Source organism: Salmo trutta, chromosome 14 (genome assembly GCF_901001165.1).
Source record: "Salmo trutta chromosome 14, fSalTru1.1, whole genome shotgun sequence".
Classification (NCBI taxonomy): Eukaryota; Metazoa; Chordata; class Actinopteri; order Salmoniformes; family Salmonidae; genus Salmo; species Salmo trutta.
The window spans coordinates 80,826,387-80,848,938 of NC_042970.1; the positions used below are offsets into that span (position 1 = coordinate 80,826,387).

At 38.2% G+C, this 22,552-nt stretch overlaps 2 protein-coding genes across 7 annotated transcripts in view; one reads left to right on the forward strand and one right to left on the reverse strand.

Moving 5' to 3' along the window:
- The window catches only part of LOC115147590 (zinc finger matrin-type protein 4), a 31,155-nt gene extending 24,320 nt beyond the window's left edge, over window positions 1-6,835 (reverse strand). The window contains exons 1-2 of one of the 2 annotated variants that reach the window (XM_029689858.1): window positions 6,622-6,835; window positions 5,500-6,477 (exon numbers count right to left, since the gene is read on the reverse strand). The gene's annotated coding sequence lies outside the window, so the exon portion shown is untranslated. Of the gene's footprint in view, window positions 1-5,499 lie in introns of both variants that reach the window. The other variant, XM_029689857.1, reaches the window with a different exon arrangement.
- The window catches only part of LOC115147592 (zinc finger matrin-type protein 4-like), a 41,034-nt gene that overhangs the window by 13,842 nt on the left and 4,640 nt on the right, over window positions 1-22,552 (forward strand). For 2 of the 5 annotated variants that reach the window (XM_029689861.1, XM_029689863.1), the window contains 5 exons: window positions 10,292-10,356; window positions 10,485-10,577; window positions 11,337-11,496; window positions 11,597-11,839; window positions 15,900-15,996. In XM_029689861.1, coding sequence (XP_029545721.1) covers window positions 10,521-10,577; window positions 11,337-11,496; window positions 11,597-11,839; window positions 15,900-15,996 — 557 coding nt within the window. In that variant the 5' untranslated portion in view covers window positions 10,292-10,356; window positions 10,485-10,520. Of the gene's footprint in view, window positions 1-8,939; window positions 9,286-10,248; window positions 10,357-10,484; window positions 10,578-11,336; window positions 11,497-11,596; window positions 11,840-15,899; window positions 15,997-22,552 lie in introns of those variants that run through there. The other 3 variants (XM_029689859.1, XM_029689862.1, XM_029689860.1) reach the window with 3 other exon arrangements.

The window sequence follows — 22,552 nt, forward strand, 5'->3', positions numbered from 1 at the left end:
AGGGAGCGGGAGAGAGAAGAAAGGGAGAGGGAGGGAGAGAGAGCGCGAGGGAGGGAGAGAGAGCGCGAGGGAGGGAGAGAGAGCGCGAGGGAGGGAGAGAGAGCGAGGGAGGGAGAGAGAGCGCGAGGGAGAGAGAGCGCGAGGGAGAGAGAGCGCGAGGGAGAGAGAGCGCGAGGGAGAGAAAGGGAGAGAGAGCGAAAGAGAGAGCGAGCGAGCGAAAGAGAGAGAGAAAGGGAGAGAGAGAAAGGGAGAGAGCGCGAGAAAGGGAGAGAGCGCGAGAGAGAGAGAGAGCGAAAGGGAGAGAGAGAGCGAGAGAAAGAGCGAGAGAGAGAGCGAGAGAAAGGGAGAGAAAGGGAGAGAGAGCGAGCGAGAGCGAGAGAAAGGGAGAGAGAAAGCGAGAGAAAGGGAGAGAGAGAGCGAGAGAAAGGGAGAGAGAAAGCGAGAGAAAGGGAGAGAGAGAGCGAGCGAAAGGGAGAGAGAGAGCGAGCGAAAGGGAGAGAGAGCGAGCGAGAAAGGGGAGAGAAAAAAGGGGAGAGGAGAGACAGAGAAAAGGAGGAGAGAGCGAGGGAGAGGGAGAGAGAGCGAGAGAAAGGGAGCGAGAGCGAGAGGGGGAAATGGGGGGCCGGGAGAGAGAAGAAAAGGGAGAGACAGAATAAAGGGAGGGAGAGAGAAAAAAGGGAGGATTAGAGGGGGAAAGTGAGAAGGGAGAGAGCGAGAGAGAAAAACGGGAGAGAGAGGGAGGGGAGAGAGGAGGGGGAAAGGGGGAGAGAGAAAAGTGATTGAGAGAGAGAAAAGGGAGGATGAGAGGGGAGAGGGGGAAAGGGAGAGAGAGAAGAGGGGAGAGGGAGCACGAGGGAAAGGGAGAGAGCGCGAGGGAAAGGGATAGAGAGAAAGGGAGAGAGAGAGAAAGGGGGAGAGAGAGGCAAAGGGAGAGAGAGGCAAAGGGAGAGAGCGAGGCGGAGCGCGAGAGAGAGCGAGAGCGAGAAAGAGGGATCAATCAGATCAACGTGTTTCTGAAGAAATTAACCGGCAATATTCATTAAAAAAAAAACAGCCCAATAAACTCTCAACATAAACCAATTGTACAGATGGGCTCAAAACAGTGCAGAGAGATTCATTGAAACCTATACAGTTCTTCAATAACTCACAATACCAAAACAATAAAAAAGGTGTCAATTTAGCTACTCAAAACAACAATTGCATATTCCAAAAAGCAGCATCAAAAGCAAATTTGAGAAAACCAAAGAAACAAAACATTTCTGAAAAATGGTTTGACAATGAATGTAAAACAATTAGAAAACACCTAAGACAAATGTCAAATGAAAACCATAAGCAGCAAACAACCCAGAGCCACGCTATGAAAACTTTGAAACTCTGAAGCCGTAGAAACATACACTGAAACGCAAGAAATTGAATTATACTAACAAGACACTTGACGAAATTGAAAACGCAATTGAACAAAATGAGTTCTGAAACATGTGGAACAATTTAAGCACGACATTTATATCAATGAATTAGCAGACATGTTAGACCCTTCTCCAGCTCCAGGACTCACTATTTGACACAGAGGTAAAATACCTGCTATATGCTGAGGATTTGGTTATTCTATCACCAACCAAAGAAGGTCTTCAACAGAACCTTAACATTCTAGAGCAAAGTTGCCATAATTGGGCCCTGGCTGTAAATTAAAAAAAAGAAACAAATAGAAATTCACCCTGAACAACACCATAATTGAACACACTAAAAATGACTCATAACTTGGTCTGACCATATCTGCATCGGGAAACTTTAACTTCTTGCGGATCAGTGGGACGCCAACATCCGGGGAAATTGCAGAGCGCGAAATTCAAAATACAAAATTCGTAATATTAAACATTCATGAAAATACAAGTGTCTTACAAAGTTTAAAAGCTTAACTTCTTGTTAACCTCTCTGGGAAATCGCCAACAGCCAGTGAAATAGCAGAGCGCCAAATTCAAAACAACAAAAATCTCATAATTCAAATTTCTCACACATACAAGTATTATACACCATTTTAAAGATAAACTTATTGTTAATCCAACCACAGTGTCCAATTTCAAAAAGGCTTTACGGCGAAAGCATACCATTAGATTATGTTAGGACAGCGCCTAGACAAGAAAAACCACACAGCCATTTTCTAAGCAAGGAGAGGCGTCACAAAAAACAGAAATACAGCTAAGATTAATCACTAACCTTTGATGATCTTCATCAGATGGCACTCATAGGACATCATGTTACACAATACATGTATGTTTTGCTCGATAAAGTTCATATTTATATTCAAAAACCCCATTTTACATTGGCGTGTAATGTTCAGAAATCTTTTGCCTCCAAAACTTCCGGTGAATGAGCACATCAATTTACAGAAATACTCATCATAAACGTTGATAAAATATACAACTGTTATGCATAGAATTAAAGATAAACTGCTCCTTAATGCAACCGCTGTGTCAGATTTCAAAAAAGCTTTACGGCGAAAGCACACTGCAATAATCTGAGTACAGCGCTCAGTCACCAAAACAAGCCATACAGATACCCGCCATGTTGTGGAGTCAACAAAAGTCAGAAATAGCATTATAAATATTCACTTACCTTTGATGATCTTCATCGGAATGCACTCCCAGGAATCCCAGTTCCACAATAAATGTTCGTTTTGTTTTCGATAAAGTTCATCTTTGTCCAAATACCTCCTTTTTGCTCGCACGTTTAGTCCAGCATTCCAATTCACAAGAGCGCGCGTTTAGTCCAGACGAAAAGTCAAAATAGTTACATTACAGTTCGTAGAAACATGTCAAACGATGTATAGAATCAATCTTTAGGATGTTGTTATCATAAGTCTTCAATAACTTTCCAACTGGACAATTCCTTTGTCTTCATAAAGGAAAGAGAAGGGAGCCCGTGCTCTTGCCCGCGCGTGACTGAGATGGCCTAAGCCAGACACCTGATTCCAACAGCTCTTATTCTCTTCCCATTCACAGTAGAAGCCTGAAACAACGTTCTAAAGACTGTTGACATCTAGTGGAAGCCTTAGGAAGTGCAATATGACCCCACAGACAATGTATATTGGATAGGCAATCACTTGAAAAGCTACAAACCTCAGATTTCCCACTTCCTGGTTGGATTTGTTCTCTTTTGGGTCTGAGTAGCAGGCAGTTTACTCTGGGCACCTCATTCATCCAAGCTACTCAATACTGCCCCCTTTCCCAGAGAAGTTAATCCAGCCGCTTTGTCAGATTTCAAAAAGGCTTTACGGCGAAAGCATACCATGCGATTATCTGAGGACAGTGCCACGCATACAAAAGCATTACAAACATTTTCCAAACAAGCACCGTTTGAATGATGTCTGTGAGTATAACAGAACTCATATGGCAGGCAAAAACCTGAGAAAAATCCAACCAGGAAGTAGGAAATCTGATGCTTGTAGTCTTTTCAAGTCATTGCCTATCTAAACACATCGTGACTTAGGGTTCATTTTGCACTTCCTAAGGCTTCCACTAGATGTCAGTCTTTAGAACCTGGTTTCAGGCTTTTGCAGTGAACAGAGAGCGAACAAGAAGGCCGGGAAGTTGGTGACTCAGAAAATGACATGAGTTTTGTGGCGCGCGTTCACATGAAGAGGTAGCTGTGTTTCATATAACGTTTTTCAAGACATTGGAATCGTCCGGTTGGAATATTATTGAAGTTATGTTAAAAAGGCCCTAAAGATTGATGCTATACAACGTTTGACATGTTTCAACGAACGTAAATATAACTTTTTTGTTACTTTTCGTCATGAAATTTTGGGCGCGCTTCCTACATTTGGAGTAGCTTACTGAACGCGCTAACAACAAGGAGGTATTTGGACATAAATTATGGACTTTATCGAACAAAACATTTATTGTGGACCTGGGATTCCTGGAAGTGCCTTCTGATGAAGATCAAAGGTAAGTGAATATTTATAATGCTATTTATGATTTTATTTGACTCCAAAATGGCGGGTATCTGTATTGCCTGGTGTATGTTTCTGAGCACCGTACTCAGATTATTGCAGTGTGCTTTCCCCGTGAAGCTTTTTTGAAATCTGTCACAGCGGTTGCATAAAGGAGATGGTCATCTATAATTCTTTGAATAACAGTTTAATATTTTATCAACGTTTATGATGAGTATTTTGGGAAATTGTTGTGCTGATTCACCGGCAGTATTGGAGGCAAAATATTTTCTGAACATCACGCACCAATGTAAAATGCTGTTTTTGGATATAAATATGAACTTTATCGAACAAAACATACATGTATTGTCTAACATTGAGTCCTAGGAGTGTCATCTGATGAAGATCGTCAAAGGTTAGTGCTTAATTTTAGCTGAATTTCTGGTATTTGTGACCCCTTTCCTGCTTGGAAAATGGCTGTGTGGTTCTTCTTGTGTTGTACCTGTCCTAACATAATCCAACTTTATGCTTTCGCCGTAAAGCCTTTTTGAAATCGGACAATGTGGTTACATTAAGGAGAAGTGTATCTTTAAAATGGTGTAAAATAGTTATATGTTTGAGAACTTTGAATTATGACATTTTGTTGTTTTGAATTTGGCGCTCTGATTTTTCACTGGCTGTTGAATAGTGTGAACCGTGGGTGGGACGGTAGCATCCCACCTGCCCGAGAGGTTAATGATGACGGTAGTAGTAATGATGATGGTAGTTGTAGTACTGATGTAATGGGGAAGATGACAGTTATTTAGTTATAAGTTAGTTATAGTTTCATCTTCCATGTTTAGCTTTTTATATTTATTACATTTATACTATTGACTTTCCATTTTATTGTTGTTCGATTTGTATTATCATTTACTACTATTTTATATTACTATTTGTTGTTCTTTATAATTTTATTACAATGTATATTCTACACCGTAAATTCCGGACTATAAGCCGCAACTTTTTTCCCACGCTTTGAACTTCGCGGCTTAATAACTTCTTAGGGCTAGGGGGCAGTATTGAGAATTTTGAAAAAAATATGTGCCCATTTTTAACTGCCTCCTACACCAACTCAGAAGCTAGAATATGCATATTATTGTTCAGGTTTGGATAGAAAACACTCTGAATTTTCTAAAACGGTTTAAATGGTGTCTGTAAGGAGAGAGAGAGGAGAGAAAGAAGGAGAGAGAGAGGAGGAGAGAAAGGAGAGAGAGAAAGAGGGAAAGAAAGAGGAAAGAGGAGAGAGAAAAGAGAGCAAAGAGAGAGAAAAGAGAAAAGTGAGAGTAAAGTGAGTAAAGTGAGAGTAAAGAGAAAAAAGAGAGAGAATAGAGTGGAATGGAGAGAAAACAGAGAAAGAAAAGAATTGAGAGAGAAAAGAGAGGAGAGAAAAGAAGAGAAAAAGGGAGGGAGAGATGGAAGAGAGAAGAGAGAGGGGGAAAGGGGGGGTTAAAGAGATAAGTTGTAATGCAATGCAATCTCTGGCATCATCTCCCCATCATGCATGTGTTAAAGGCACTGTACCGGTACTGTACCTTTCTGCGTTGTGTTCTGGTGAGGTGTAGGTGGAAGACAAGTCTGGACACAATTCTGCCGGTTGTCTCTCTTTTAGTGACTACATGGAATGGATACAAATAAAAAAACAAAGGTTAATGCTGCTGTCTGGACTCCCACACACAAGTATATCAAATCAAATGTATTTATATAGCCCTTCTTACACCAGCTGATATATCCAAGTGCTGTACAGAAACCCAGCCCGAAACCCCAAACAGCAAGCAATGCAGGTGTAGAAGCACGTATATTAGCCTCTCTTCTTCATGCTCTGAGCTAACTCACGTCAACAACAAAAACGGCATTGTACAAAATGTACATGTTCATTATTTCAAGACTCACATTTCATTTTATAGATGTTGTACAGAGATAATTTGCTAATAAATGCTAAATATTTCTTAGTGTACTATTGTAGCATTATACCGGAGGTATACTAATGAGGCAACAACGCCATTTTTGACATGCCCAGACAAGTAACAAAATGAACAACAGCTAACTAATTAGTACAAACATTACATATCAAATCGTCACATTTCACAACATAGCTGCATGGAATGGACACAAATACAAAGCAAATGTTGATGCTGCCGTTTGGACTACCATACACAAGTTTATTGCCTGATAAAAGACAAAAGAGTGCCGAATTCCTGTCAGAAAACTCACGCTGTCTGCACCTGAGACCCTCTCCCGCAAAGGTAACGGTTGCTGGGCAAGCCTTGCAAAGTTGCAATCAAAGTTGCACTCGAACACTATCCACATTAACACTAATATAAATATTCCTAAAAACTGTAGTGCAACACTAAATCAATGACGATAAAATTTTCAATAGTCTTTTTTTGTACATTTGTGGACATTTGCGAACATGTGCATTCAAAAGACCGGAGCGTACATAACACATACCTCTCCTCATCACGCGCTGAGCAAACCGAGGAGTAAAAGCATGGCTCCCGTTGATGACCTCACTGCATTAACACAATTTAGAAAATAAATACAATACAATAGTTCACTCTTAAATGTAGTGTAACACATCTCAAAATAACCTTAAAACAATTAATTATAATACATATGAGGGATTTTCGGTGAAATACATAAAGTATATGTTATACCTGTAAAACATACGTAGCATTTGCTTCGACACAGGTGTTGTGCTGAAAATCTCCCCTCTGCCAGAATCCCCCCCTTTGTGTTCTTCATTGCTGCGACTTGATTGCTAGTTGTCGTTTCTGCTCTCCACTCCTTTGTCAGTTTAGCGTACATGTCACTGATCTTAGTGGCAGAAAGCATTTTTGTCTGCAGTTTTCGGTTTGGCTATTTGTTTCAAGTGTATGTAGCGGTTCTAGCTTGTATGGCGCCCTGGGCGAACCCCCCTTCAGCGCCCGCCTCGCCCACACCCGGGGGCGACAGATCGCCTGTACCTAAATCCACTACTGATTTTCGTATTAGTCTATAAATAAATCTCTTTGACAAAATTCGTCATCTCTCCCATGTCTTATTCAACTAGTATTTTTGAAAGTGTAAGGATAATTATTCAGCCATAGTTCTGAAATGTTTATTTATTGCCAACATTTTACTCCCTCCTCTATGTTTAATATAACACACATACATTCATTATTAATTTCGGTTGCCTATCCTGACGTGAAGTTTGTTCTATAGAAAGTATTTGACTCTGATGTGTGTCACAGAAAGTATTTGACTCGAGCCACAAAATTAAGGAAATTAGAAGGGGGGATTCTGGCAGGGGGATTTTCAGCACAACACCAGTACCTAACTTAAATGCTGGCTGCTAGCTAACATCAAGTATCTGCATTTGGAGCAAGTTGTGAACTCGATTATCTTTTGGACACCTAAAGCTATGAAAATCGTGCATATGTCATGTATGGAACTAGTCTGGGCTGTAGTCTGTTTAGCTAACATTCCACTCCTTGTAACATTGCAAAGACTTGCATCCAGGCTGCTATGAAACAGAGTCGGTCATATAACAGATGTATCATGTGTTATTGATGTGAAAATCCTGATATTTCCCTTGCATTTCAACCCACACATGCATATGGGTCTGTAATGTATTGCATTGTTATCTAGGTATTCAATTCCCTTTTTAAATTATGCAAGACTACTTTACAATAATGGCAATTATGCATTATTTTAATCTTCCAATTTACCCATGTGGATCTGACATGCATCGAATGCTACATAACTTTGCATGCATGCTTTCCATAAATGCAATGTACTGATGAAATGCCCCCCATGAATAATAAAAAAGGCAAGAAATGCAACATTAGGCCAACCTGACTAGCGGGAAAAGTATTAAAAACCGTAGCTATCGATCGTCAACACGACAGGATCTGAATGTAGGAAGAGACGAGTCACGCGCCTGTTTAGACAGTTTTCACAGCCTTCTTGATATGAAGTCAATCAACTGTATTCGCTTCTCAAATCGAGGTTATTGAGTTGACGATGTTTTGTGCTGTATAAATGTTTGGGAAAGTATTTGTTTTAAGCAAATAACGCCTGCCTGCCAGCTGCGAGAGAAAAGTAATCGCTTCCGCAATAAAATCCGACGGGCTAACGGTGCCTGTACACTAAATAGCGGTAAATTGCCGCGTGTCTCTTATGCCACCCATTGTAACTCGCTTGTGGGCGTGCTGGGATTATATGGCAGCATGTAGCAGCATGTTCGATTGGGAAAAGAGAAAGTAAATGAACTACCTAGATAGCTGAATGCAGCCTGCCGCAATATTGGTTAACATATGGCATACACACAAACTTGGCAGTTGTGTCAAGTTGGCTGGATATCCTTTGGGTGGCGGGCCATGCACAATACACACGGGAAACTGTCGAGCGTGACAAATCCAGCAGCGTTGCAGTTCTTGACACACTCAAACCGGTGCGCCTGGCACCTACTACCATACCCCATTCAAAGGCACTTAAATATTTTGTGTTGCCCATTCACCCTCTGAAGGGCACACACAATCCATGTCTCAATTGTCTCAAGGCTTAAAAATCCTTCATTAACCTGTCTCCTCCATTCATCTACACTGAAGTGGATTTAACAAGTGATGTCAATAAGGGAGTATACATTCACCCGGTCAGTCTATGTCATGGAAAGAGCAGGCATTCATAATGTTTTGAACAAACAGGACACGCACGCCTCTGAGAATCACGCAGCGCTGCTGGGCTGGCCAGTAGGGTCTCAGTAGGGTCACACATGCCGCTTTGAATGGGTCGGTTGTGTGAAGACGACACAAATAACTTTGTCCTTTTTAAAATATTTATTTTGAGTGAAAACATCTTCACAAATCGTGATTTTATCAGGAGAGAAGATATTCCATGCGGTAATAATCAGATTATTTCTCTCTCTATCTCTCTGTCTCTCTGTCTATGGCGCACAGCTCACCATCTGCATTTTTTGTGATAACGGGAGCACGTCAGCTGGTGCGTGGTAGCTGCAGTGTTAGTAATAACGGACAGCATTACTGTGCAGACACGGAGGACCGTCTCTCGCGGGTGACGGGTCCGGGTCCGTTGCATTTCTAACTGCCATGGGGAGAAAACGGTTGGCTGAAAACACTCCGGCTCAAGGGTGAATGACCGCACACCGAGAGGCGAGCGAGCAGATGCTGTTAATTCAACAACCAAATGCAATTGATTTTACATACAACAACACCAGAAGCTTTCGTCAGAGCTTTGGACTCTAAACTTTCATATTTCTTAGTTATATCTTGTCTAAAACTTCCCCCGATATTTGGCGTTTGGACTGGTGAGAACAGAAGGTGAGTACATCATAAGAGATGGAGGGAGAGGGGGACTCATTTAAGGTTAACTTGAGTGTATCAATGTGGTATCATGTGGTATATGCAGTACTTAGATGTAGAAATGCAACCAGTGTTTCTGGCTCTCTCTTCTGCACTTCCTTTTCTCTGCATGCTCTCTCCCTTTTTCTCTTCCTATATTTTTCCCTCTATCTCTCTCTCTCTTTCTCTCTAGGTCTCTCTCTCTGTCTCTCTCTCTCTCTTTCTCTCTAGGTCTCTCTCTCTCTTTCTCTCTAGGTCTCTCTTTCTCTCTAGGTCTCTCTCTCTCTCTAGGTCTCTGTCTCTATCTCTCTCTCCTTGTCTCGCTCTCTCTAGGTCTCTCTCTCTCTCTAGATCTCTCTCTCTCTCTAGGTCTCTGTCTCTATCTCTCTCTCCTTGTCTCGCTCTCTCTAGGTCTCTCTGTCTCTCTCTATCTAGGTCTCTATCTCTCTCTTTCCAGGTCTCTCTCTCTCTAGGTCTCTGTCTCTATCTAGGTCTCTATCTCTGTCTCTCTCTCTCTAGGTCTCTCTGTCTCGCTCTCTCTAGGTCTCTCTCTAGGTCTCTCTCTCTCTGGGTCTCTCTCTCTAGGTCTCTCTCTCTCTCCTCTGCCATCAAGAGTGGTTGGTTGACGGTTACTATGGTATCACTGGGGTGGTAAAGGCTCAAATTACCGTCAGACTAGAGGGAAGAGGGGATACAACTCAGACTAGAGGGAAGAGGGGATACAACTCAGACTAGAGGGAAGAGGGGATACAACTCAGACTAGAGGGAAGAGGGGATACAACTCAGACTAGAGGGAAGGAGTAGAGGAGACAGGTTGAAGGGAATAAAAAGGTTGTTGTTGTCTATCCTCTCCTTCTCTCCTTTTTATGTCTGTCTGTCTGTCTGTCTGTCTGTCTGTCTGTCTGTCTCTCTCTCTCTCTCTCTCGGTGTGTGTGTGTACAGATGAAGTGGGTAACAGGTGTGTGTGATGGTGGTCTCTTCACAGAGAGCTACTGTAACATCTGCAACGCTCAACTCATCTCAGAGTCTCAACGCGTGGCACACTACGAGGTTAGTCTCACACACACACACACACACACACACACACACACACACACACACACACACACACACACACACACACACACACCTGTAAATACCCTGTAACAGTTTCCTTTGTCTTGTCTCTTGTCCTTCAGAGTAAGAAACATGCCAACAAGGTCCGTCTCTTCTACATGCTTCACCCTGAGGATGGAGGACCTCCCTCCAAGAGACTGAGACCTGACAACGCTGTACGTCTGTCTGTGTGTGTGTGTCAGTGTTCGTGTCTTTCTCGCATCCCTTCTCTCTTTCTCTACCTCTTCCTCTGCTAGGCCAACTAACAGTCAGTCAGACAGAATGTTACCTCTTCCTCTGCTAGGCCAACTAACAGTCAGTCAGACAGAATGTTACCTCTTCCTCTGCTAGGCCAACTAACAGTCAGTCAGACAGAATGTTACCTCTTCCTCTGCTAGGCCAACTAACAGTCAGTCAGACAGAATGTTACCTCTTCCTCTGCTAGGCCAACTAACAGTCAGTCAGACAGAATGTTACCTCTTCCTCTGCTAGGCCAACTAACAGTCAGTCAGACAGAATGTTACCTCTTCCTCTGCTAGGGTAACTCTTTGTACGTGCAGAGTGTGTGTGTGTGTGTGTGTGTGTGTGTGTGTGTGTGTGTGTGTGTGTACACGTGTGTGTGTGTGTGTGTACATTCAAAGCGCTGTGTCCCCATGGGGGGCACTGGTCCAGCAGTCCTGTTGGTCTGCAGATAAAACTCAGCTTCCTTTGATCTCTGCAATGAATTGGGGAGGTTGAATCTCTCTCTCTCTCTCACACACACACACACACACACACACACACACACACACACACACACACACACACACACACACACACACACACACACACACACACACACACATCTCTCTCTCATTCTCTCTCTCCTCTCTCTCTCTCTCTCTCTCTCTCTCTTTCCTATCTCTCTTTCTCTCCTATCTCTCTTTCTCCTCCAGGATAGTGAGGAGAGAGCTGTGGATGGTAACAAGTGTTGTAGTCTGTGTAACATGTTCTTTACCTCAGCCATAGTGGCCCAGTCCCACTACCAGGGAAAGACCCATGCTAAGAGCGTCAAACTAGTGTTGGGCTCCTCACCTACTATTTCTACTACCTCAGGTAACACACACTCGCACGTTTTCCAATACACACACACACTTTCCTTAATAAACACGTTTCATGAATACGCACTCCTTATTTCCTGTTTCCTGTGTCACAGACTCCTCCCCCTGTCCATCAGACACGCCCCCTCTGCCAATGCCACCTCCCCCAGCCCCTCCCATTACCTGGCTAGTGACCAATGGCAACACAGCGTGTAGGTCGTGCTTCCTGTGTGGGGTATGGTTCAACAACCCAGCGATGGCCCAACAGCACTATGAGGGGAAGAAGCACCGCCGGAACGCAGCCAGGAGACAACTACTGGATCAACTAGCTGATAACCTGGACAGCAACCAGAACACAGGTTAGAGGTCAGGGGTTAGAGGTCAGGGGTTAAAGTTCAGGGGTCAGGAATGCAGCCAGGGCACGACTTCTGGAACAACTGACAGATAATTGGATATGAAGCAGAACACATGTTAGAGGTCAGCTGTTAGAGGTCAGAGGTTTGGGAGATTAGAGGTCAAACTAGGGTCAAAGGTTATGGCAGGTGTAGCTAGGCGTAGGGTCTAAGATTATATAAGGTATGATTACAGGACCGGTGTTATGGTGGCTTTAGGGGGCGTGGCCCACCCTACCATACCCTGCCGTACCTCCTTGACCATCCAAATAAAATATTTAAATATAGATGATTTATTTGACCTAGATGCACGCCGACAGAGACAAATAAATCTCAGATAAAGCATCGGAGCGAAACAGCGACTGTTATTATATAAGAACGGCTAATAGTAGGTTAACACCATCTGCTTTAATTCACGGAAACTGTCATTCAAGAAGATCTAAACGCATATTCCCATGAAACTGATTGACATCAAATGATTGACGTGCAGTTTGGACATTTCACCTGTAAAACGTGAAGAATTATCATTAAAGCAGATGATGTTAACTAACTATTAGCCATTCTTATATGATATTAAGCTGTTTCCTGAGTGAATTAAAGCAGATGGTGACTGATCAACAAGTAGCCTATCTGAACATTGAGTTGACATCATATTTGCTTAGCAACAATATAAGCTCAAGAAACTTGTCATGATTGACGGCCATGTTTTCCAAGTTATATGCAGCTTTGTGTCTGTGTCCTCTGTAGCTGAGCCCACATTTACCAATAACTTTAACTACATCAATCACACGTTCCATGACCTGCCTCCTCTTTCTGACCTGGTCTCGTTGAACTGACATTATCACTCAGAAGGGTACAGATGTCTGCTTTGCTGGCTCCGAGGAAAAAAGCTTCTGCACTTTCTCTATGTGTCTTGCTTCTCTCATGTTCCTGAACTCTCTGAGGGGCATGTTTCCAGGCCTGCATGCCTCCTTTGACAAATCCACTATCACTGGCTGAAGGTTTTGCGAATGCAAGACAAACTGAGCAGAACAAGGAGTGAGTTACTTCATAGTATGTCAGCCATTTTCTGTTTGTGACATCTTTATAGTGGAATATATTGGGAATGACTCTTTCATGGGTTTGTTTTGGGTGGTACTGAAAAAATAAGTCAAAATCCTTGGACTGAGGACGGGCAAAATAATCAAATGGATTTTCAGTGCTTTCGCTGTCCCTTTCTATTTTCCCTGTACTGGGCTCTGAACCTCTCTCTCTCTCTGCACATCTGGTTGCTCTGCAGAATGAGATTAACATTGTAAATAACCTCAACTTAAACTTGTATTACTTGTACAGTCATCGATTGTACAGTCATGGCCAAAAGTTTTGAGAATGACACAAATATTAATTTTCAAACAATCGGAAAGGGGATTCATCAGAGAAAATGACTTTACCCCAGTCCTCAGCAGTTCAATCCCTGTACCTTTTGCAGAATATCAGTCTGTCCCTGATGTTTTTCCTGGAGAGAAGTGGCTTCTTTGCTGCCCTTCTGACACCAGGCCATCCTCCAAAAGTCTTTGCCTCACTGTGCGTGCAGATGCACTCACACCTGCCTGCTGTCATTCCTGAGCAAGCTCTGTACTGGTGGTGCCCCGATCCCGGAGCTGAATCAACTTTAGGAGACGGTCCTGGCGCTTGCTGGACTTTCTTGGGCGCCCTGAAGCCTTCTTCACAACAATTGAACCGCTCTCCTTGAAGTTCTTGATGATCCAATAAATGGTTGATTTAGGTGCAATCTTACTGGCAGCAATATCCTTGCCTGTGAAGCCGTTTTTGTGCAAAGCAATGATGACGGCACGTGTTTCCTTGCAGTTAACCATGATTGACAGGGGAAGAACAATGATTCCAAGCACCACCCTCCTTTTGAAGCTTCCAGTCTGTTATTCGAAATCAATCAGCATGACAGAGTGATCTCCAGCCTTGTCCTCATCAACACTCACACCTGTGTTAACGAGAGAATCACTGACATGATGTCAGCTGGTCCTTTTGTGGCAGGGCTGAAATGCAGTGGAAATGTTTTTTGGGGGATTCAGTTCATTTGCATGGCAAAGAGGGACTTTGCAATTAATTGCAATTCATCTGATCACACTCTTCCTAACATTCTGGAGTATATGCAAATTGGCATCATACAAACTGAGGCAGCAGACTTTGTAAACATTTATATTTGTGTCATTCTCAAAACGTTTCGCCACGACTGTATGCCCTCTGATTACAGTCCCACTGATAATATCATATCATAGCATACATGTTTAGGTTTGTGCTCTTAACTTGTACCTGAAGCTTCCTGCTCTGAGTCTGACTCTGTACTGACCACCATCTCCAGTTCTGCAGGAGCACCTGAAGCTCTAGTGCTGCTGCTGCTTCCTTCTCCACCTTTACAAAGAAAATACTCTATTATAATACTCTATCATTAGTGTATCAGTAGGCTACATTAATACAGCTCTGGAAATAATTAAGAGTGGTCTCTTAATTTTTCCCAGAGCTGTATATTATTGTAGTAACTTGTAATGCTGGTACTAATGGCGCTAATGATCTTTGTCATTGCCTGTGCTGTGTCACACAGGCTACTGTGTTACGTTTATGGTTACGTTACTGTAGCCTGTTTCGCTGTACAGTGTATGTGCACTTTCCCTAGCTTATGTGGCATGAGTCATGACCCAATGCTGGCAAGTCCATAGTCCAGGTTTACCATTTTTTACTAGTTGGAACATATTGCCTTCAATGTCATATTATGATCGCTATGTTGCACTCATTGCTATGATATAACTCCTCCACGAAGACGTGCAAACTGTTTAGCCTCCCGGCCGTTGTGTCACTATTATTAGCTAGGCTACTTAGCTAACTATGCTGGGTGTGTGTGTGTTTTAGCTAGTGTTTTTGACTGACCTGGTCCCTTACTGGTGAACATTTTGCAGCATTTAGCTGCGTCTTGTGGCAAGGGCCTTTCTCTTTTTTATTCTCTCCCTCTCTGCTGCACCTTTTCTTTTCTGACCATCCATTTCGCCGTGCGACTTGTCTAAAATGTTTTTGGTAGAGAAGCTGGTAGACCGTTGCTATGTGCGTCGCGGAGAGACCTGATGTCATTTTTGGCGCGCGCTTCCTCGCGCGGGGACACTGCAGCGAGAGAGTGAGAGTCTCGATGAGTGGATTCTCTGTCAACTCATTCCTGCTTGCTACATGTATTATGGCTGGTCAAGTTGACTATTCGTGGCAGGCCAAAACGACCCTCAGGCCACCGGGACATCCCGACGGCGTTAACCTACTATTAGCCGTTCTGATATGATATTAGGCGCTGTTTCCTGAGTGATTCAAAGCAGATGGTGTTAACTAACTATTAGCCGTTCTTAAGAGCAGGCGTAGTTTCCTGAGTGAATTAACACATGACAGTGATGATGGTCTATTCTGAAATGAAGTATGCCTAACTTGGTGTTTGAGGGTTACATAAAAATATCACATGTCCTTCAGACAATATGTTGTGGGCATCGGCAGACGTTGCAATTTGAAGATAAATGTTATGCATAGGCCTGTTCTACAATGACATCTGTAGGTTAAAACTTTAATTGAGAAATTAGTATGTCATTTAAAAAAGTATATTTTGCGCTCCCTCAGCTAAAAACATAGCACTACACCACTGTAATTGAAGGAAAGGTGGCGGGTGCACAATGCACTGTTCGGATGGTGGGATTATATTGGACGAACGTGTGAATGTAACCTACTTTTTGAAGTGATTTGTTTGACAATCAGATTGTGTTCGTGCCACATTAAAAGGGAATACATTTTTACAGTTAAATTACACTCAAGAGTTCACACATAGGAGGTCCTATGGAACAAAGTTTCCCACCAATGGAAATCAAATGCCCGTCCAACTGATTAGTTCTGGCCCTGTATGGTTAGACAGAGATCATATCACAGGAGTCCAGGAAGTGTCCATAGGAGACAGGTGTTCCAATCATTGGATTCAGTTCCATTGTGTGTTCCTGTGTACCTCCAGGTTTGAGGAGCAGTTATAACTGCAGTGTGTGTGATGTCACTCTGAACTCAATAGAACAGTACTACGCACATCTCCAGGGCTCCAGACATCAAAACAAGTGAGTGAGTCTGTCTATCTGTCAGTCAGTTGGTCGGTCTATACCTCTATCTTTACCTGTAATCCTGACATCTAACCCCCACCCCCTAATCTAATCAACCTCAGCCAATTCCTCTCTCCTTTCTCTTTGTAGCCACACTGGTATTGTGCCCTAAATGGCATGGCACCCTATTCCCTATATAGTGCACTACATTAGACCAAAGCCCTATAAGCCCTGGTCAAAAGTAGTGCACTATATAGGGAATAGGGTGCCATTGGGGGAATAGGGTGCCATTGGGGATGCTAACCAAGTTGAGAGCAAATTGTAGTTGTTATTGTTATTAATCTTATGAATAGTGAAACATGTAAAAAGTAAATGTTAATGATCCAATTAGGAGGCTTGGTTAACGAGCTGCGTATTTCTCAATTTCTGACTTTAATCAGATCATTCTTTCTTTTTTAAAGCAGAACATTGTTAGTTTCTCTCCCTCTTCTCTCTCTCCTCTCTCTCTCTCTTCTCTCATGTCTCTCTCTCTCTCTCTCTCTTTTGTCTCACCAAGTCACACTTACATGTATCTCTCTCTGGGGGTGTAATTGAAGGATACTTAGTGTAATAGAATGATTCTTAGTGTTATAGGATGGTTCTTAGCGTAATAGATTGGTTCTTAGTGTAAATGATTCTTAGTGTAATATAATGGTTCTTAGTGTAATATAATGATTCTTAGTGTAATATAATGATTCTTAGTGTAATAGAATGGTTCTTAGTGTAATGGAATGATTCTTAGTGTAATAGAATGATTCTTAGTGTAATAGAATGGTTCTTAGTGTAATACAATGATTATTAGTGTAATAGAATGATTCTTAGTGTAATAGTGTAATAGAATGATTCTTAGTGTAGTAGAATGATTCCTAGTGTAATAGAATGGTTCTTAGTGTAATAGAATGTTTCTTAGTGTAATAGTGTAATATAATGGTTCTTAGTGTAAAAGAATGAATATTAGTGTAATAGAATGATTCTTAGTGTAATATAATGTTTCGTAGTGCAATATAATGATTCTTAGTGTAATAGAATGATTCTTAGTGCAATATAATGATTATTGGTGTAATATAATGGTTCTTAGTGTAATAGAATGATTCTTAGTGTAATATAATGGTTCTTAGTCTAATAGAATGATTCTCAGTGTAATAGAATGGTTCTTAGTGTAATAGTGTATTAGAATGGTTCTTAGTGTAATATAATGGTTCTTAGTGTAATATAATGATTCTTAGTGTAATAGAATGATTCTTAGTGTAATAGAATAATTATTGGTGTAATAGAATGATTCTTAGTGTATTAGTATAATATAATGATTCTTAGTGTATTAGTATAATATAATGATTATTAGTGTATTAGTATAATAGAATGATTCTCAGTGTAATAGAATGGTTCTTAGTGTAATAGTGTAATATAATGATTCTTAGTGTAATATAATAATTCTTAGTGTACTAGAATGATTCGTAGTGTAATATAATGATTCTTAGTGTAATAGAATAATTATTGGTGTAATAGAATGATTCTTAGTGTATTAGTATAATAGAATGATTGTTAGTGTAATAGAATGGTTCTTAGTGTATTAGTATAATATAATGATTCTTAGTGTAATAGAATGATTGTTAGTGTAATAGAATGATTCTTAGTGTAATATAATGATTCTTAGCGTAATATAATGGTTTCGTAGTGCAATATAATGATTCTTAGTGAAATAGAATGGTTCTTAGTATAATAGAATGATTCTTAGTGTAATAGAATTATTCTTAGTGTAATAGTGTAATAGAATGATTGTTAGTGTTATATAATGATTCTTAGTGTTATATATATTTTATATTTATATTTTAGTCATTTAGCAGACGCTCTTATCCAGAGCAACTTACAGTAGTGTTTCTTAGTGTTATAAGATGGTTCTTAGTGTAATAAAATGGTTATTCGTGTAATAGAAAGATTCTTAGTGTTACTGAATGATTCTTTGTGTAATAGAATGATTCTTAATGTTGTAGAATGATTCTTAGTGTAATAGAATGAATCTTAGTGTAATAGAATGGTTCTTAGTCTAGTAGAATGGTTCTTAGTGTAATAGTGTAATATAAGGCTTCTTAGTCTAATGGAATGATTCTTAGTGTAATAGAAAGATTCTTACTGTAATATAATGATTCTTAGTGTAATATAATGATTCGTAGTGTAATAGTGTAATAGATTGATTCTTAGTGTGATAGAATAGTTCTTAGTCTAATAGAATGATTCTTAGTGTAAAATAATGATTCCTAGTGTAATAGAATGATTCTTAGTGTAATAGAATAATTCTTAGTGTAATAGTGTAATAGATTGATTCTTAGTGTAATAGAATAGTTCTTAGTCTAATAGAATGATTCTTAGTGTAATAGTGTAATAGATTGATTCTTAGTGTAATAGAATAGTTCTTAGTCTAATAGAATGATTCTTAGTGTAATTTAATGGTTCTTAGTGTAATAGAATGATTATTAGTGTAATTGAATGGTTCTTAGTCTAGTAGAATGGTTCTTACTGTAATAGAATTATTCTTACTGTAATATAATGGTTCTTAGTGTAATAGAATGGTTCTTAGTGTAATAGAATGATTCTTAGTGTAATAGAGTAATAGAATGATTCTTAGTGTAATAGAATAGTTCTTAGTGTAATAGAATAGTTCTTAGTGTAATAGAATGATTCTTAGTGTAATATAATGGTTCTTAGTGTAATAGAATGATTCTTAGTGTAATTGAATGGTTCTTAGTCTAGTAGAATGGTTGTTATTTTAATAGAATGATTCTTACTGTAATATAATGGTTCTTGGTGCAATAGAATGGTTCTTAGTGTAATAGAATGGTTCTTAGTGTAATATAATGGTTCTTAGTGTAATATAATGATTCTTAGTGTAATATAATGGTTCTTAGTGTAATAGTGTAATAGAATAGTTCTTAGTGTAATAGAATAGTTCTTAGTGTAATAGAATGATTCTTAGTGTAATATAATGATTATTGGTGTAATAGAAGGATTCTTAGTGTAATAGAATGATTCTTAGTGTAATATAATGAATCGTAGTGCATTATAATGATTCTTAGTGTAATAGAATGATTCTTAGTGCAATATAATGATTATTGGTGTAATATAATGGTTCTTAGTGTAATAGAATGATTCTTAGTGTAATAGAATGATTCTTAGTGTAATAATGATTTCGTAGTGCAATATAATGATTCTTAGTGAAATGGAATGGTTCTTAGTGTAATAGAATGATTCTTAGTGTAATAGAATCATTCTTAGTGTAATAGAATGGTTCTTAGTGTAATAGAATGTTTCTTAGTGTAATAGTGTAATATAATGGTTCTTAGTGTAAAAGAATGAATATTAGTGTAATAGAATGATTCTTAGTGTAATATAATGTTTCGTAGTGCAATATAATGATTCTTAGTGTAATAGAATGATTCTTAGTGCAATATAATGATTATTGGTGTAATATAATGGTTCTTAGTGTAATAGAATGATTCTTAGTGTAATATAATGGTTCTTAGTCTAATAGAATGATTCTCAGTGTAATAGAATGGTTCTTAGTGTAATAGTGTATTAGAATGGTTCTTAGTGTAATATAATGGTTCTTAGTGTAATATAATGATTCTTAGTGTAATAGAATGATTCTTAGTGTAATAGAATAATTATTGGTGTAATAGAATGATTCTTAGTGTATTAGTATAATATAATGATTCTTAGTGTATTAGTATAATATAATGATTATTAGTGTATTAGTATAATAGAATGATTCTCAGTGTAATAGAATGGTTCTTAGTGTAATAGTGTAATATAATGATTCTTAGTGTAATATAATAATTCTTAGTGTACTAGAATGATTCGTAGTGTAATATAATGATTCTTAGTGTAATAGAATAATTATTGGTGTAATAGAATGATTCTTAGTGTATTAGTATAATAGAATGATTGTTAGTGTAATAGAATGGTTCTTAGTGTATTAGTATAATATAATGATTCTTAGTGTAATAGAATGATTGTTAGTGTAATAGAATGATTCTTAGTGTAATATAATGATTCTTAGCGTAATATAATGGTTTCGTAGTGCAATATAATGATTCTTAGTGAAATAGAATGGTTCTTAGTATAATAGAATGATTCTTAGTGTAATAGAATTATTCTTAGTGTAATAGTGTAATAGAATGATTGTTAGTGTTATATAATGATTCTTAGTGTTATATATATTTTATATTTATATTTTAGTCATTTAGCAGACGCTCTTATCCAGAGCAACTTACAGTAGTGTTTCTTAGTGTTATAAGATGGTTCTTAGTGTAATAAAATGGTTATTCGTGTAATAGAAAGATTCTTAGTGTTACTGAATGATTCTTTGTGTAATAGAATGATTCTTAATGTTGTAGAATGATTCTTAGTGTAATAGAATGAATCTTAGTGTAATAGAATGGTTCTTAGTCTAGTAGAATGGTTCTTAGTGTAATAGTGTAATATAAGGCTTCTTAGTCTAATGGAATGATTCTTAGTGTAATAGAAAGATTCTTACTGTAATATAATGATTCTTAGTGTAATATAATGATTCGTAGTGTAATAGTGTAATAGATTGATTCTTAGTGTGATAGAATAGTTCTTAGTCTAATAGAATGATTCTTAGTGTAAAATAATGATTCCTAGTGTAATAGAATGATTCTTAGTGTAATAGAATAATTCTTAGTGTAATAGTGTAATAGATTGATTCTTAGTGTAATAGAATAGTTCTTAGTCTAATAGAATGATTCTTAGTGTAATAGTGTAATAGATTGATTCTTAGTGTAATAGAATAGTTCTTAGTCTAATAGAATGATTCTTAGTGTAATTTAATGGTTCTTAGTGTAATAGAATGATTATTAGTGTAATTGAATGGTTCTTAGTCTAGTAGAATGGTTCTTACTGTAATAGAATTATTCTTACTGTAATATAATGGTTCTTAGTGTAATAGAATGGTTCTTAGTGTAATAGAATGATTCTTAGTGTAATAGAGTAATAGAATGATTCTTAGTGTAATAGAATAGTTCTTAGTGTAATAGAATAGTTCTTAGTGTAATAGAATGATTCTTAGTGTAATATAATGGTTCTTAGTGTAATAGAATGATTCTTAGTGTAATTGAATGGTTCTTAGTCTAGTAGAATGGTTGTTATTTTAATAGAATGATTCTTACTGTAATATAATGGTTCTTGGTGCAATAGAATGGTTCTTAGTGTAATAGAATGGTTCTTAGTGTAATATAATGGTTCTTAGTGTAATATAATGATTCTTAGTGTAATATAATGGTTCTTAGTGTAATAGTGTAATAGAATAGTTCTTAGTGTAATAGAATAGTTCTTAGTGTAATAGAATGATTCTTAGTGTAATATAATGATTATTGGTGTAATAGAAGGATTCTTAGTGTAATAGAATGATTCTTAGTGTAATATAATGAATCGTAGTGCATTATAATGATTCTTAGTGTAATAGAATGATTCTTAGTGCAATATAATGATTATTGGTGTAATATAATGGTTCTTAGTGTAATAGAATGATTCTTAGTGTAATAGAATGATTCTTAGTGTAATAATGATTTCGTAGTGCAATATAATGATTCTTAGTGAAATGGAATGGTTCTTAGTGTAATAGAATGATTCTTAGTGTAATAGAATCATTCTTAGTGTAATAGAATGGTTCTTAGTGTAATAGAATGGTTCTTAGTGTCATGTAATGATATTTCGTATATTAGAATGAATCTTAGCGTAATAGAATGATTTTTAGTGTAATAGAATGATTCTTAGTATAATAGAATGTATCTTAGTGTAATATAATGATTCTTTGTGTAATAGATTGATTCTTTGTGTAATAGAATGATTTATAGTGTAATAGAATGGTTCTTAGTATAATAGAATGATTCTTAGTGAAATAGAATTGTTCTTATTGTAATAGAATGGTTCTTAGTGTAATAGAATGGTTCTTAGTGTAATATAATGATTCTTAGTGTAATATAATAATTCTTAGTGTACTAGAATGATTCGTAGTGTAATAGAATGGTTCTTAGTGTAATAGAATAATTATTGGTGTAATAGAATGATTCTTAGTGTAATAGAATGGTTCTTAGTGTAATAGAATAATTATTGGTGTAATAGAATGATTCTTAGTGTAATAGTGTAATATAATGATTGTTAGTGTAATAGAATAATTCTTAGTGTAATATAATGATTCTTAGTGTAATAGAATGGTTCTTAGTGTAATAGAATAATTATTTGTGTAATAGAATGATTCTTAGTGTAATAGTGTAATATAATGATTCTTAGTGTAATAGAATGATTCTTAGTGTAATAGAATGATTCTTAGTGTAATAGAATGATTCTTAGTGTAATATAATGGTTCTTAGTGTAAAATAATGGTTCTTAGTGTAATACAATGATTCTTAGTGTAATAGTGTAATAGAATCATTGTTAGTGTAATAGAATGATTCTTAGTGTAATAGAATGATTCTTAGTGTAATAGAATGATTCTTAGTGATATATAAAGATTCTTAGT